Here is a 17,920-nt window from a genome sequence, read left to right on the forward strand (position 1 = left end):
AGAGTACCTTGATTATGTAGTCAGTTACTACATTGGCTTCTTGGCCTTCGATTGAAGATGCCTGAAAGATGAAGTCCCGGAAACAGATAAGTGACAATACAATTACCTTCTCTAATTATCCAATTAGTATTGTTATAAGATATGATATAAGACAGTTTATTGTTATGTTTCTAAAACGAAATTCAACCTTCATGTACACATCAAGGTCAGGGTCAGGCTTAATATTTAGTGCTTTCTCCCTCCTTGCCAACTCAGTTACCATATCTGCAGTTGAAATAAAATAAAAAATACATGTTAACCACAATTAGCCAATTTGAGTTTCAAGATTACCAGTTAACTAGTTTTGTTATTCGCTGTAATTGCTTTGATCTGAGCCTTGAACAAGGACCAAATTTGAAATTAGTTGATAACTATTATATTTCTGTGCCATTTTTCCTCTAAGAGATAACTAGTTGGTATGCTCCTAGTACAAAACATGTTCTTACTCAAATAACAAACTAGATATATGCATACTATATATCACAGCAAAAAAAAAAAAAGCAGAGAGAATTGTACCCTACCGTATCTAGGACCAACCCCTTGGCACCGAGCAGAGAAGGCAAGAGTCTCTCTGACAGTCATCTCTCCTATGTGAAGATCATATTGGCTAATGTACGCAGCTGTTCTCTCTGGTACGAATTCATTCATTTCATGCCCATTGTATGTCACTCTCCCTGAGACCTACATTGTTTTTATTTTCTCAGTTTTGGTCCAAATTATCCCCATCAAAATGAAAATGTTTTTGAATTTGCAAAATAGATAGTTAAGGTTCTGAACCTTGAGATCTGAATCTAGCTTTCCTGCCAAAGCTAACAGTAAAGTGGTCTTGCCTGATCCTGGAGGGCCCAAGAGCAATGTCATCCTAAGCACAAAATTTGTAATTATTAAATTTGGAATAGTTTAATTAGCTAAATTAATAACTCGTAATTTCGATACATTAGTTCCTCAATGGAAAAGGATTAACTGGATATTTTCTGTCATGTATCCATGCATGAACCTTCTACTTTTATCATTTTATCAACTTTCCTAATGGATAGCAAAGACTCTTTAAAAAAATTCTAGTGAACTGTATAAAAAGTTTAGGTGGTAAATAATAAAAAAGTAAAAGAAAATGGACAAAATTTTTTTTATTTACCAACAATAGAAACAGAGACAATTACCGGCAGGGCTTGATGATACCACTAACACCATGCAAGATTGACATTTTTGTTTTCCCGCTGGGTAGAATGTGAAGAAGAGAATTTGCTATTGACTAACAAAAAAATTACAATTATGTAGTCAGATAAAATTTCCTTTTAAACAGAAGTCAATCTTATGTTATTTTTTAATTGGTAATATTATTTCTTTGCAGTATGTATATACCTCAAGTGTGTTCATGGTGGAATTGATAACAGTTGGCAACCCTCTACTTCCCACATGAGCCTCTGCATCTATGCTCAAGTTCTCATATCTCACTTCTATTGTTGGAAGCTGAATTCCGACTCTGTTTAAAATTAACAAAAAGAGCACAGTAAAAATGATGCAATATGGTCCTGCGCATGCTTCACGAAAAGGGGCGTAACTTTTGATCCGTCCGTCGGATCGGGCTGAAATTTTGACAGGAACTCCACAGCCCAAAACCGGATCCAAAAGGAATCTATGATTCATTTTGCCCATTTTGCGGGCTCAGATTCGCGATCCGAGTCTTCCTTCATGGGCTCAGATTCACGAAAAGGGTCTTTTATGTTTTTTTTTATGTATTTTCTGTTTTTAGGGTTTGTATTTAAACAGACGTCATGTCTTTTGGCAGAAGTTAGTTTTTGATGTATCAGTTTTATCAAAGAATGGAGAATCTGTGTGATCTCAGAACCAAATCTATCTTTCCATTACTTTTTCCAATTTCTTGATCGATCGTGCATCAAAAGACAGATCATTAATTTCTGTCATCCTTAATTTTTTTTATTTATAAAATATTAGCTCAGTCAATAAATTGCTTCTGAAATTAAAGAAAAATAATAATGTCTATGGAGATGAAATCCCTCTTTGTTGCGTTATGTTTAAATAATGTGTACTACTGTATATATAGTTGACACGCTGATATAGTGTATTATTTAGAATTAGTTCACAGTTGTCATGTTAATGTTGATCTATTGTAATTAAGACTGTGCTCCAGGCAGGGGATACGGAGGGAGGGAACAATAAATTTGCTGTGTGGAGGTGAGAGCCCGTAAAATCAGGGTTGACAGGATTGCTCCAGAAGGAGAGAATCGGAGAGGCAGCAGAGGGGAATGGAAGGGAACGAGTACTATTCGAAAGGGAGCGTCACGTAGATTTTGGTGAAATTTGTTATCTCCAAATCAGGGTGTAGATTTTATTATTCGGAGGGTTCGCCTCCCCCATCATTGTCTCCTTCCTTTCCTTTAATGAGTTGTTTCCTCTCTCATTCTAGAGCACACCTTAAGGAGTAGGTTGCAGAATGTGCAACGTAATTCAATATGATGAAAGATACATTGAAGTGTAAAAAAAAAAATTGTGTAATACATTTCTACATTAATTATTTGCTCCGCTGGCGGGATACTTTATTTTTTTTTCTCTGATGTGAGTATTCAGATTCTCTTTATGATTAAGTGCCAAAACACTTAATCACTGCATTTGACAATCCTTTATGTTATATTTTAGTAATTATTGTATTTAATATATATGGGTTAAGCCTTTAGGTTTTTTTTTTCTTTGGTACAAATTTAGTTTTATGATTATGATTAATTCAAATATTATAATAAAAAATAATATATACAATAGACATATCGTATCTTAAATTTTTAAAAATTGCCGTATCCATATCGTATCTGATATGATACCAGTACCTGTATTAATGGAAGAATTCCTCTAACAAGGGAATCCATTTATGCGACTGGTGTACAGGTGTGTATCAATGGATGAATTCCATTTATGCAGGGGAATCACGAGATAATTTCTATTTTTTTTAACAAAAATAAATCAAGAAAAAATGCTTAGGGAGGGTACAAAGCAAGGATGTCAAAAGCATATATTAAATATTTTGAGATGGCAATCTTACATGATAAAGGTTAAAATTCAAAATTTACACGAAAATAAGAAAGCTTTTTTTTATTTGGCTAATGTTGGAAGGGAAAATCTTGACACATGATGTTTTTATTTATCGAGGATGTCAGGTACAGCACGAATTCACACTATGTGGCTCAAACAGGGTAGAAACAAATGACCACATCTTATGGAACTGCGCCTATGCAATTAGATTCTGGTTTGACCTAATGGCACATTTCGAAATCTCTTTCAGTGGGGGAGAAAACATCAGGGATGGCGGATCAAGGGATAGGTGGGTTTACAGAAGAAACAAAAAAAAAGATGGAGCACCATCTGGGCGGCAGGGGTGTGGGGACTATGGAGGGAAAGAAATAGAAGAGTATTATCCGGAAATAGGAGAGTGGAACAGAGGCTAGTTTCGCAGACAGTACATAAAATCCAACTTTAAATGGCGACTTGTTAGAGAGAGACAAATTATTTAATTATTATGCGGTGTAAATAATTTTTATTTACTTACTTTAGATCAATTTTATACAAATATAAATTTTTAATTATTAAAATTTGTTGACGGGAATTTGCTGCCAACCATAAAAAAAAGAAAGCTTTTTTTTCACGGAAGTGAAAAATGAATAAGATAGCTGATGGTGATAGTATTAACAAAAGTCGTATGTGATATTTGGCACCTAATAATTAGAGGCAAACCAACCTTGTTAAGTTTTTATTTAGCTTCTCACTTTTTGGGCAGACGATTATTTATTGGCAAAGGCTTCTATGGACATAAGGACCTATTTGTAAAATGAATATATTTTTATTTTCAAAGTTCAAACAGTCGATCCGAACCGTTCATCTTATTTATTTATTTTTTTTTTCTGAGAGTGCTACATTTTAAAATACAGCGACATATCCAGCAATGTAATTCCTGCAGAAAATTGACCGCAGTTTTTATTTTTACCATCTTTGAAAAGAAAAATAAACCAAATAACAATTTTTTTTAAACATAACTAATGCAATTTTTAATGCACTTTGGTCCAGCAATCTAAACCTACGAAACCAATCTTCTTTTTGCAAGTTTAGACTGCGGAAGTGGTTAAAATGGAATTTAAAAAATGATTATTTGGTTTTCTATTTTTCAAAGATGGTAAAAATAAATTAAAAAAAAAACCCAGATTGAACCAAATTAAACATGAAAAGTTGTAATAAAATCTAGGATGAATTTCATGTATACCCTTCATAAGCTCCAAAATTACGTACTTCCTCTAAATTTCGTAATAACATATTTACCCTTCAAAATTTTACAAACTAAAAAATTTACCCAATTTATTGTCTTTCCTATTAAAACTCATTTTTAATGTATATGTATAAATACCAATTTAACCCTTTATTAAAAAGTAAAAAAATTATATATAATGTTTAAGATAAATGTTCGGTCTTCCAATTGGCTGATTGTAAGGGCAATTGGTTATTTTTCTTATTAATTTGTGACACAAACACAAGTGTATGCCTAAAAGCTATTGTGTATGCATTAAAAGTAAATACATTAAACATTTGTCTTAGAAATTGACCAATTAAAAGACTGAACATTTTTTTTACACAGACTATTTTTTTTTCCAACCTATAATCATATCCAATAAAGTAATGATAAAACACCTTATCCATACTCATTTTATTGAATATAATGTGAGTTGGATAAATAAATAAAAGAATATCATTGACACCCCAACTTATTGTTAGGCTATTATTAGCATTTATAATAGAGCCGTAACTATCGGTAGGTTCTACTAATAGTAAACTTATTTGATGGCATAAAAATCAATCAAACAATTATTAAATGAAAAAACCATAAGTATATAATTTCAATAAGTCATGTATCAAATTATTAGTCAACTTTCTGGTGTCACAATCAGAAAAAAGGTTATTTAAACTCTTCACTTGTATTAATTGGAGAAGGAAATTACATGATGATGGTGCGCAACAATGGATGGTATCGTATTTTTAAAAGAGCAGTGCAAAGTGGCATAAGAAGAGATGGCGGAAGATCAATAACAGTGCATCTCTCTTCACTGACAAGAAGAGTTTTATAATTTTTGCATTTTAAACCCTGCTTTTGACAAATTTATATTTTCCTTTTTTTCAGTCTTTTTTATAATAATTCAACTAGGTTGAATAACATTAAGTTTTTGTAATTGGTTTCATGTTAAAACTTTTTATGATTAATAAAATAAATAAGGACTAGATCCTTATTTTTCCTCAAAAAAAAAAAACTCTTCACTTGTATTGCCTTGTGATGCTAAGGAACTGATGGACATAGGTACACACTACTACAAAAAATCACTTTTACTATCGTTCCTTTATCATCGGGTGTCCTTCAGCACCAATTGTGTTTGTGTAATCAAGAGCAGCGTTGTAATTACTTTGAACTTTTTACTGACTGATGGCGTTGAAACAACCGATGGCATTGATGTGCCTCTCCTTTGCCATCCATGATTTTGGCAGCAGAGGATGGCACCCTGTCTGGTACAGAGCACAGTGAAGACTTAGTGGGTGATGCTGGGACAATGGTGCTAGGGAAATTTTGAAGATGTAGTAGTATGTTGGCTGCTACTTAAGATTTTCAATTACTTGTGATTTGTTCTTATGTTTGGTAGCTGTTTGCTTTGGTTGAAAAATTGTATTAGCAGGTGTGCTTGTTTAGTTGCAAGTCAGTTGTTATTTTGTGATATTTTAGAAGTAATCAGTCAAGGTAGGTAACAAGTGATAGCATGTGGCAGGGCTTGTAAAAAACAGGACTGGTACTAGCGGTTTCGTACCACTGTACCAGTCCCTTATATCTGATTTCACGAATCGGTGGGAATTTATCCCACTTTTATCAAAAAAAAAAATATATAACTTGGAAATTACATTTTTCATTTATTGAGTTGTTTGAAAATTTAATTAATGAATAATGATGTAGTTATATCAATATTGTGTTAAATTTGATTCACCGTTTATATATACAAAATTATATTTTGAAAAATATTCAAAAGGTTAGGAGTGATAATCCTAGACAAGCCATAACTTAGGACTACAAAAAAAGTTATGAACTCGTAATTCGCTCATAACTTGCTCACTAATTGTTCGTTTTAACTCATTCATTTGTAACTTTTTGAGTGAATTCCAACTCAAGATGGCTGACTCATTTAATTAATGAGCTGAATTTGAGCATACTCCAACTAGCTTGCTCATTAACAACTCAAGTTACACAAAAGTTTGTCAGAATAAATCTCAAACCCTCTATTCTAAATGACTACTCAGACTCACAGACCCAAACCTAACTCTAGTCCTCCAAATCCAGACCCAAACCATGTCATTTATAACCAAGATATAGATAACTTGTAACTCCACTCAAGTAGGTAATGAGATGAACTCAAATTACGTTTACAACTCATTAATTATTATCATCCTAACTCGATTTGACTCATCCATTAACTTAATGAGCTAAGCACGAGTTAGAAGTAGCTCACTCAAACTCGACTCATTTATAGCCCTATACCATAAATAGATGAGCTTATCTTAAACTGACTACACATACCGATCAATGCGGTCCTTGAGCTTGAGCAGGAAGCGCTCGTTGTCCTCCTCGGCAACCCTCACAAGGCGCTCCAGCAATGCCTTCTTCTCGTGCGTGTTCAAGTTCTTCACATTGACCTCCTTCAGGCCCCCCGATGGTGACGCCAGTATCCCCAGCCTCACTCGGTTGTATGTTGGCAGCTTCTCCAGTGCCGCCCAACGCAGAGCCTCCTCGTCATCCTCCGCCTCTCGCGATGACCGTGAAAATGCGTCCCCGCCTTGCTGCCATGTGAACCTGTCTCGACTACTCAAGCTAGCTATCCTCAGTGGGCCCTCCCTTGATGCATCCATCTCTTCTCTCTCTCTCTCTCAATTCTCAAAGAATGGATAAATTAGTGATATTAATGTAGAGAGACATGCAGCTCCTTGGGGAACATAAAGCAGATGGACACAGGTTGAGTTTTATTATAAACAGTGGTTTAATTGAATTAATTAGTTATCTTTGTTGATTAATTTGTCATATCTTACCGTGTACAAATGCACTCTATTTATATTACAAAGGCAATACAGCCGTTGGAGTTAGGTACAAATGAAAGGAGGGTTGGTACACACCACACAGTACCGTTAATTATGTAACCCTCTGGTAACTACTGGAAGGAGCAAACAATAACGCTACAATACATTGCAATGGAGGCATGGTGGAGGCACAAAAAATGAAGACATTTGAACCCTCCTCTATATATTAATACGATAGTAATTTAATTTTTATTAGGTATATTGACAAACATAAAAAAAATTAGCTGAACTTTTGGTATAATAAAATAAAATAAATAAATAAATAAGATACTAAAAAAATAATAAATAAAAAATCCCAAAAGTGCATGACAAAGTTTAAGCATGCCATGCCGAGGAAATTGTTTGAGATTATAAATGGATTTATGCCAAGAGTAAATTTATATATACCTCTTTCTCTCGTGTTTTTTTGTAAAAATGTATTTCTCAAAGAGAAAAGGTTTCTGTCCACTGGGTTTTGTTCACCATTTGTCCATAACCTTATCCACTCCCATCTAACTGTCTTTTTACAGTATACAAGATTCAATTGAAAATTTACAACATTATTTGAAAATTTTACAGTATATGAGATTCAATTTTACAGTATATATTTTACAGTATGCAAGATTCAATTGAAAATTCTACTGTATACAAGATTTAATTTTTACATTATACAAGATTCAATTGAAAGTTTTACTGTATACAAGATTTAATTTTACAGTTCTGCTGATTCAATTTTACAGTATATAATATTCAATTGTAAATTTTACTGTGTAGAAGATTCAATTTTACAGTATATAAGATTCAATTGAAAATTTTACTGTATACAAGATTCAATTTTACAGTATACAAGATTCAACCCAGTGCGGACGCTAATAATTAACTCTAACTGCCAATAACCGCTAATAACTAACTTTAACTGCCAATAACTTCTTATAACTGTAATTTCCGAAAGTACAGTTTGAAAGTACATTTATTTTGTCCTGTTGTGCAAGTTGCAAACTTTTTTCTAACTATCATGTGACCACTTCAAATAGTTGCTGGATGTTTTGTGATTAACTGATATATTTTATGTGATATATTGTATAATTATACAGCATGTAGAAGTAATTTTACAGTATTCGCGCAAGTCAAAGCTGTGGACAAATGGTGGACAAAAAGCTATGGACAATTAGACGCTTCCCTTTAGTACTATACTCATTTTTCACAATAGGTGCAAAGATTTCCTTATAATTCATTTAATGGAATTAATGAGATCTTTATTGTTTAATTTGTCATATAGTACGAATATATGCACTCTATTTATATTACATGGCAATATAGCCGTCGGAGTTGTCGAATTTTTTATTTATAGGAAAATAAATTAATTAATATCAAAATAGGAGTAGGATTTCGTGAAATTTCGAAATAAAGGAAGAACGTGATAGTTTATCACGTCCACTGAACGTTATAAACTATCATGTCCAGAATTAACTGTAACTCTCCACACTTACATTTAGTAATTAACTAAAAAAATAAAAACAAAAAAGTTACTGATCACGTCCAACAAATGCATTGTTTTCATTCCCTTCAATTTGAATTGCATGCAAGTTGGACGTGATATATACTCTATCATGTGCAGTAATTTTTTTGTAGTTAATTAACAAGTGCGGTGTTTATGGTTTAGATTAGCTAGACGTGATAGTTTATCACGTACAGCAGACGTGATAGTTTATCACGTACAGCAGACGTGATAGTTTATCACGTACAGCAGACGTGATAAATCATCATGTTTTTCCTATATTTCGAGATTTCACGACATCCTACCTCTATTTTGATATTTATTTATTTATTTTTCTATTAATAAAAAAATTGGTCGGAGTTGGGTACATGTGAAAAGAGGGGTTGGTAGACAGTACGTACCGTTAATTTGTGTACTATTGGGAGGGATGAGCAATTTGTGTGCGTATATATATTTGACCTTAATTAATATAGTTATGACAGTGAACATATAGAAATACACACAAGAAACAGAAATGTGAGATAGGGAGAGACTGACTTCAGGCAAGCCGTCAATTTCTATAAGGTGCTTGATTGAAAAACTGGTAATTATATATGATAGGGAACAACGAAAATTTTGAGAAAAAATGTGTGGTAATAAATTGAACTGTAGATTTTTTTCTATTTACACATTTATGTATATCGGTCATGGTGTTTTTTAACATCTTCTCATCAGGACTTTTCAAAGCGTGTATATTGGTCATGGTGTTGGAGTCTTGTATTAATGTTTACAAGGCAAATAGTGTTTTCAATTCTGATTGATTAATTAGTTAATTAAAATGGTTAATTAATTAATTGAAAAATATCGGTTATAAAAAAATGGAGGTATGGTGGAGTGATAAGCCGAAATTTTATCTATTGAAACCTAGGGTTTGTTATGTAAATTAAGCTAAGTTTTGTTGAAATTAGGTTTGATTAGGTTAGAAATGTCCAACAGTTCAAGTTACTGCCCTAGTTATGTTTATTTTGCAGGTAATCAAGTGTTTGGAGCTTAAAGGAGTAAAACGGGTGATTTGTAGCAAGCCAGCACGAAGTTTGGAGCAGCTTTCACTTTCGTTGCGGCCCGAAATGATTTCATTGCAGCCCGCAACAAAACAGACAGAGCCCTCTTCATTTCCTGCACTTTCATTGTGGCCCGCAACCAAATCCATTGCGGCCCGAAATGACTTTTACAGTTTCCTGCACTTTCATTGCGGCCCGCAACCAAATCCATTGCGGCCCGAAATGAGTTTACAGTTTTCTGCGCGACAAAATCTTAACTGCCTCCACTCATTGCGGCCCGTAATAGATGTTATTGCGGTCCGCAATAAGGCGGTTCAGAGCCCGAATTTGCTATTTTTAGGAATTTATTTCTAGGTTTCGTTAGGGGTATAAAAGGAGACCTGTAGAATAGATTAAGGAGGTTTTTTAGAGATAATTTCTGGTTTTGAACAAGAAAAAACAAGGAAAAGCAAGGAAGAGAGAAGAAGGGAGAAGAGAACATCATTGATCAACCGGTTTTTTTTATTTTCTTTCCTTTGGAACTCTTTTAATTTCATTTGTGTTTTAGCCATGACTGGCTAAAGGCTTTTCTAGGGTTGATTAGGGCTGTACTTGAAACTTTTGTTATGATTTAGTTGGTTTTATTTCATATGTTCTTGTTCTTTGTTATGATCTATTCTTTATTTTAATTGATTGTGAAGACTTAATCAAAATCACATGAAATCCTAGGATTTGGTATTTGCAATTGAGAAATTGAATATTAGGTCCAGACCATAAGGAATAGGGTATTTGATAGGCTAAGTACCGAGAGGCGATGCTTGTCTTATACGGGCTTTACCTAATAGTTTAGACAAATTGTGCCAAGTACCGAGAGGTGAAAGACGATTTTCTAGATTAATTGGGACAGTAAGAACTTAATGACTTTATATTAGAGTAGCCAAGTACCGAGAGGTGACGTTTATTCTAATTTAAAGATGGTATTAATATAGAGATATCACTTTGTACCTACAACATCCAACTGTGCCTTCATAAATATAAGAATAAAATTTACAAACCAATTAGTCGTAACACTAGTGGATAGGAACCCTAAGAAATCATAATTTCTCATACTTGTTAAAAATCAGATTTTGCTTTAAAGACTTTAGTTTAATTTAGTTTAATCGCAATCAAACCAACCTTTTGAACAAACAAATACCTTTTTATTTTCTTTTACTAAATTAGATTGTTAGGTTAGATTTGATATTCCAACTTGTCCCTGTAAAGACGATCCCTAAGTACTACTCGATAAGATTGTATACTTGCAACCGGATTGAGTGCAATTTAGGATTTATTACTTGTATTGCAAACACCACATCATGGAGGCACAAAAAATGGAGGCATTTGAACCCTCCTCTTCTTATATTAAGCGTGTAGATATCATGATCCACCAACGACTGTGATTAAAAGATGAAATTTCAGATTGAATATCAGTCCTCCAATCAAATAGTTTAACTTTTTTTTATTCTATGTATGTTTTTATGTTTTTTTACATGTAGAAGTCTAAATTTATTTGAATATGTACTCGTCACAAGTCTATTTAGTCTACTTTTTTGGTCATAATTTCTTATCATTTTTTAAATAAATATCATTTAATTTATTTTAGATTGATTGATAATTGATTTGTCATATCTTTATTTATTTTCAATTTTTGTATCATGATATTTATCTGATATCATATTAAGTAAATTAACATGATTTTATTCTCTATATTAAATACAACATATAAATAATAGAGAAAGGAGGATAATCCTTATACATAACAAAAATCACAATATAACAACAAAATGTGTTATAATTTGACAACAACAAATATACAACTTATTTTGATGATATTTTTTTCTCTTGTTTTTCCGTTAGACAATATAACAAAAAAATGGATATTTGTTATAAAATAAAAATACACACTATAAGACTTTTCAGTCGTTCAATCTCATTTTTTTAGTTATGCACTTGGATTTGCTGAAGTTTGAATTACGTGAAGAGAAATCATAACAAAAGGCTACAACGGATCAAATTAAATGCCCTTTGTAATTTGGTTGAGTTTAACGATTTCAGGTGAAGAGTAAGGCATAGGTGCTATGGATAGCATAACCTTCTGTGTTACAGCTTAAAAAATCTACCATATAAATTTCAAATTTTGATATAAGTAGCTCAATAAATTAGTTATATAATGAACTTGTAGAATACTAATTTTTACTATTTTTGGATTTTTTTTTTTTTTACTTTTTTTTATGATTTATGATGAAAATTTTCTTTTATTTTAAGTCATTTTTTTGACATCTTTCATAAATAATAAAAAAATAGTACAAATTAATATTCTACAAATTTATTATATAACTAATTTACTATCAAAATTTAAAATTTATAAAATAAGTTTTATGTTATCCATAATACCTAAGCTTGAGTGAATATATAATGGAGATAACTAGTAAAAAAAGAATATGTTTTGGCATCTTCTCATTGGGACTTTCAAAGCATGTATGTCGGTCATTGCCGAAATTTTTAAATATATCATACCTCAAAAAAATAATAAACCAAATAACCACATTTTTTGAAAAATTTAAATTTTGATACGGCCACATCCCCTAGGTGCAGCCACTTTTCTGGAGGCCACATCTAGGGGATGCGGATCATAAATAGGGGGTCGCATCCCCTAGATGTTGCCACCCTTTTTTTTGTTTCCTTCAGATTGAACTGTCACAGGAGAAGGGGGAAAAAAGGGTGGCCGCATCTAGAGAATGTGGCTCCCTATTTATGGTCCACATCTCCTAGATGCGGCTCCCAGAAAGGTGGCACCTAGAAGATGCGGCCGTGTCAAAATTCAAATTTTTCAGAAAATATAGTTATTTGGTTTTTATTTATTTTTTAAATATGGTATTTTTAAAAATTACGGCCGTCATTGTGTTGGAGTCTTGTAGTAATGTTTACAAGGCAAATAGTATTTTCAATTCTGATTGATTAATTAGTTAATTAAAATGAGTTGCGGGTCGAGAAAGTTGCTTACGCACATCATTATGTAATAATAAATCATCACTGAAATTTTCATGTAATGAGTCCACAACATTGACCTCAAATCCTGCATAAGGAGATATGCAGAATATATTTTAGTGGCATATTAACGGTACAAATATAATTAAACAGGGCCGGATTCAGAATTTTCGTTGGGATGAAAAGATATCGCATTGAGTTTAAATAGCAAATTCAATTTAAACCTATTAACTAATTAGGTACTCGATAAAAAAATAATGTTTTAACTTGTACTTTCCAATACTCTGACTTTAATTTTTTATTCTCTAACTTATAATTCTAATTACCAATCATAATTAAAAATATATATATTTTAATTTTAACCCTGAATTTAACCCGAATTACAAATCAAATATCTAGAGGGGACATTTTTTTCGGAGGGGAGTCAAAGTCTATCAGAACATCTCAATCTCCACTAAAACTCAAAATTCAAAGAGAGACAGCTGCCCCTCGATACCATGTGGGTCCGCCTTGAATATAAACATTTTATACCACAATAATTATAACTTCAATATATTATTTTTAGAAGTATATATAAGTGTCAATATGAGTAATTTTGTGAATATTATGGGAGTCAATTTTTATTTCTTTCCAAAAAAGTTATTAAAAATCAGAAAATAATACTAAAACAATATAGCTCAATTTTGGGTGAACAGACCTCTATTTCGACAAGTTATATATTTTTGGAGATTGCATATTGGTTTGAAAGCTCCTCAAAAATTTAAAAACGCATTGTAATATTAAATATATGGGAAAATTGGTTATTTGCCAGTGCGACCCCAAAACCTTAAAATTTTAAAAATATCATCCCAAAATTAGAAATCATCATAATTCCACTCTAAACTTAATTAATTTTTTATTTTGTTACAAATAATAATTAATGACTAAAATACTCTCCCATGGAGAATTCCTCTCCATCTGATTCTCTTCCCCTCCATTCAACTCGTTTATTTTCTTGGGTCTTAAATGAAAAGTCACCGAGCAAGTTCTCTTCTTCCTTAATGTTTTGTTGATCATTATTTGCATAAGCGCTTCTCCAGTCAAAGACGTGTGTCGGGAAAACACCAACCGTTGGAGATGGAAATGTGTAAACCATAAATAAACATCAGGCTCTATCTCTCTTGGGAATTTCCACAAACACCACAGATGCACCCCCCAATTTTAAATAGAAATACTAATTATGAAAGAAAACCAATACTCAACAATTCTTTAATCTAATCACAGAATTGATTGAAAAAAGACAATTTATTTCCTAATCACAGAATTAAGCTAATCAAAGAATTCTACATGAAGCTATTTAATGAAAACATGAAATTGTTTACAGAGACATAAAGTTGAGCTAATTACACAATCACAAAAGCAATTAATTGATACAACTCAGCGCAAATGTAGAATGTTCGTGCAAAAACTTACACTAGAGGCGAGAAGAACCTGAGAGTCTAAGAGTGCAGTCGGGCTGAGGCCAGAAGGAATACCAAAGAACGAAGAAGGAGAGAGAGGCAAGGAAGGGGGTGTACTAGACTTGAATTTCAGGATGCTCTCTCCATTTCCCTCCCTGAAATCGCCATTTTCAGCTGAGAGCAACTCTGTAAACGATGGGGTGAAGAAGGAGAAAGGAGATTTCAGGTCGGATGATGTCTCCAGTACCATGGCGAAAGTCTATCTTTTCCGAGAACAAAATGTATATTATGGAAGGGTATTTTAGTCATTAATTATTATTTGTGGTAAAATTAAAAATTAAGTTTAGAATGATATTATAATGATTTATAATTTTGGAGTGATATTTTTTTAATTTTAAGATTTTAAAATGACAAATAAATAATTTTTTCTAAATATATTTAAGTTTTTTAGGGACATCCAAACCAATCTATAACCTCTCTAAGAATAGAGACACATGTTGACTTGGAGGCTTTAGTATTTTTCAAAATCTTCATATTTTGAGGTGTTTTGATTTTTTTTTTAAATATGATATAAATAAAAATTTCGGTTCGCCCCAAATGAATATTGAACAATTAAATAAGTTGCACAAAATGCTACAAATAAAAGATGTTGAATCCCATTTTACAGGAGCTTCTAGATATTAATTTCTCCCTTTATACTTTTCTCACTTTTAATTTTCCTCATCAATGCATATCTAATTTTCTATGGCTTAATTATGTTATTGGTTAAAGTTTTGTTATTAAAAATTGAAGAACTGAAAATGACTATACTGTAGAATGCATATTCGGATATTGCGTGATGCGCATATATATAGAGAGAGAGAGTAAGGCTACCATTGTAATGTATAAGCATTTTTGTACATTGAATTATAAATTATCCGATTCAAAGTCCAAATAACTGATTCAAACAGTTCATCTTGTTCTCCATATTAATATGTGTTTGGAGACCAAATTTTATATTTTTTTTATAAAAATTTTACTATTCTTTTAGATTTATTGAAAATCGTTATTTTTTATGGTCCAGGTTTGTCTAAAAAACAATGATTTTCAATAAATCTAAAAAAATAGTAAAAAATTTATAAAAAAATATAAAATTTGGTCTCCAAACACATATAATTAATATGGAGAACAAGATGAACTGTTTGGATCGGTTATAAATTTGGACTTTGAATCCGATAATTTATAGTCCAATGTACAAAAAATGTCTCTACATTACAATGTATGATAACCTTATTCTATATTATATATATATATATATATATATATATAGGGTCTGTCTAAATTGCTGCTGGCAGCATTTCAGCAGAGGTGCTGCCGGGGCTATATTTAGCCGTGTGATGTTCAAACAACAAATCCAAACCGTTAGATGTTTAATCTATATTATAATCTACCTGAAGACCAAATTTTACATTTTTTGAAATTTTTTTACTATATATTAAGCTGGTTTGAAAACCGCTGATTTCAGTAAATTTCTGCAGCATTGAAATCAGCGGTTTTCAAACCAGCTTAATATATAGTAAAAAAATTCCAAAAAATGTAAAATTTGGTCTCCAAGTAGATTATAATATAGATTAAACATCTAACGGTTTGGATTTGTTGTTTGGACATCAAAAAACAGAAAAATGGGCGGCAGCACCGCCGGTAGAAATGCTGTCGGCAGCAAATTAGCCACAGCCTATATATATATATATATATAATATAATATAATATATATGGTTCTTGTGATAATTCGAACTCATCTATTTTCAATTTAGACGCTCAAATGTTGACAGCTTAAAACGATTTTTGACAATTATACATATCTTGAGCTTTCAATACATTTCGCTATTTGACAATTGTCTCTTTTAACTTTCAATGCATTATTCAAATATTTCAACTACACATTTGACTGTTGAAGGATGCATACGGCATACCAGTTGACTATTAGAAAATATGCATTTGGCTCTTTAAAAAAATGAGATGACCTCCAAGCATACATCGCCAAGCACATCCAAAAAAAGATTTTTTTTCTTTTTTTTTTATCATTCTCATCTATTTAATATTTAATTTTCTGACAATCTGTGAAAAATTTTACAAATCTAAAACTACGAACATTTTCTACTTGATCTTCTCTTTCAAATGAGATATATATAATGAAATACTTTTGAGTTATGTTTGTGTTTTTTTTTCTTTTTTTCTTTTTCTTGATATGGTATGTATAAAAAATTGATATTTAGACTTAAAGACTTCATATGTGATTTAATGACTTGCACACGTAGCCTTAAAGACTATATATTATGTAGAAATTAAATGCTGCACTTTGAACCGAGAGTCATCGGATTAGAAAAAAAAAATTGAATCTGGAAATGTATAGCCTTACTTTATTTTATTGTAAATTAGGAGCTTGCTTTTTAATGTGCCAGTAGTTTTAAAGCATGTGCCTGTATTTTGAAAAAAATAAAGAGGAGGGTTAATGCACCCTCCTTTTTGTGCTTCTAACGTGCACTCTCCATTCATATCTTCATTTTTGAAGTTCAAAAAGTTGATTCGAATCTTCCAACATGTTCTTCATATTAAAATGTGCTTGGAGACCAAATTTTACATTTTTTGGAAATTTTTTTTACTATTTTTTCAGAATTTTTGAAAATCATCACTTTGCTGAATATTTTACTATTGTTTAGTTTAATCAAAAATTCTGAAAAAAATAGTAAAAAATTTTCAAAAAATGTAAAATTTGGTCTCCATGCACATTTTAATATGAAGAACACGTTGGAAGGTTCGAACCGACTATTTGAACTTTGAAAATGAAAATATGAGGTGAGGGTGCACATTAGGAGCACAAAAAGATGGTGCATTTTAACCCTCCTCAAAAATAAAAATACAATATCTATCTCAAAGATATATATGATTTTTTTTTTACAGTTTTGCATTATATTTAATTTATTCAGAATATATTTTAAATCGTTTTCTCTAAACAATAATATACGCAAGTTTTGCATTATATTATCTCAAAACAAAAAAAAATGTTTTGTGCATTATATTCAATTTATTCAGAATTTATTTTAAATCGTTTTTAATATACAATAATTTTTTATTGTTTTTAATTGGCATTGTTTAGGCAACCCGTTGTGACCAATAAAGTGATCAAATGGGACTGTTCGGCAACAAGGGATTAAGAACTTAAGGAGCACTAAGGAATCAATGTTCAGTTCTCTTAATTTGTGGGTAAAAGCTAAAGGAATGAGTAGGAGTGCCTTAAGGTCCGAATAGAGGATTATGATCCAGGCAAAAGGAGGCTAAAAAAGGTAATCTTAATCTGCGCTTAGGAACCGGTGTTTGACAAAAGCGACTAAGGTAAAAGAAGCGAATTAAGCAGCTAAGGAAGTGAATTAAGCCTTAAGGAAACTTAATCCCTTGTTGCTGTACAACCCCATTATGATCACATCATCATGCAATCAATTTGAAAGTCTTGAAAAAAAATTTGTAAAAAGTCTTGTTAATTTGGATATTCTTTTCTGAGTAGAACTAGGGTGTTCTTAAGTTTACCAAGTCTCTTAGTGAACTAAAATCTAAAACTCATTAAATCGGTTTTAAATGACAAATCTGAATCGTTGAAACTTACCTTTCTTATGAGTGATGTGTCTACATGTGAAAATTTTAAACATTTGAATTAATTTAGTATAAAATCAAGTGGTCAAAAAATGTTCAAAAAATAAATGTATCAAAATTAATTTATT

At 31.7% G+C, this 17,920-nt stretch overlaps 1 protein-coding gene across 2 annotated transcripts in view; it reads right to left on the reverse strand.

Annotated features, from left to right (window-relative positions):
* The window catches only part of LOC144562782 (ABC transporter G family member 36-like), an 83,435-nt gene extending 76,319 nt beyond the window's left edge, over positions 1-7,116 (reverse strand). Inside the window, exons 1-7 of one of the 2 annotated variants that reach the window (XM_078312067.1) lie at positions 6,650-7,116; positions 1,402-1,522; positions 1,200-1,291; positions 817-901; positions 561-720; positions 188-264; positions 8-61 (exon numbers count right to left, since the gene is read on the reverse strand). In XM_078312067.1, coding sequence (XP_078168193.1) covers positions 8-61; positions 188-264; positions 561-720; positions 817-901; positions 1,200-1,291; positions 1,402-1,522; positions 6,650-6,978 — 918 coding nt within the window. In that variant the 5' untranslated portion in view covers positions 6,979-7,116. The remainder of the gene's footprint in view (positions 1-7; positions 62-187; positions 265-560; positions 721-816; positions 902-1,199; positions 1,292-1,401; positions 1,523-6,649) is intronic. The other variant, XM_078312058.1, reaches the window with a different exon arrangement.
* Between the last annotated feature and the right edge of the window lie 10,804 nt (positions 7,117-17,920).

This window comes from Carex rostrata, chromosome 12, assembly GCF_964058835.1.
Source record: "Carex rostrata chromosome 12, lpCarRost1.2, whole genome shotgun sequence".
NCBI lineage: Eukaryota > Viridiplantae > Streptophyta > Magnoliopsida > Poales > Cyperaceae > Carex > Carex rostrata.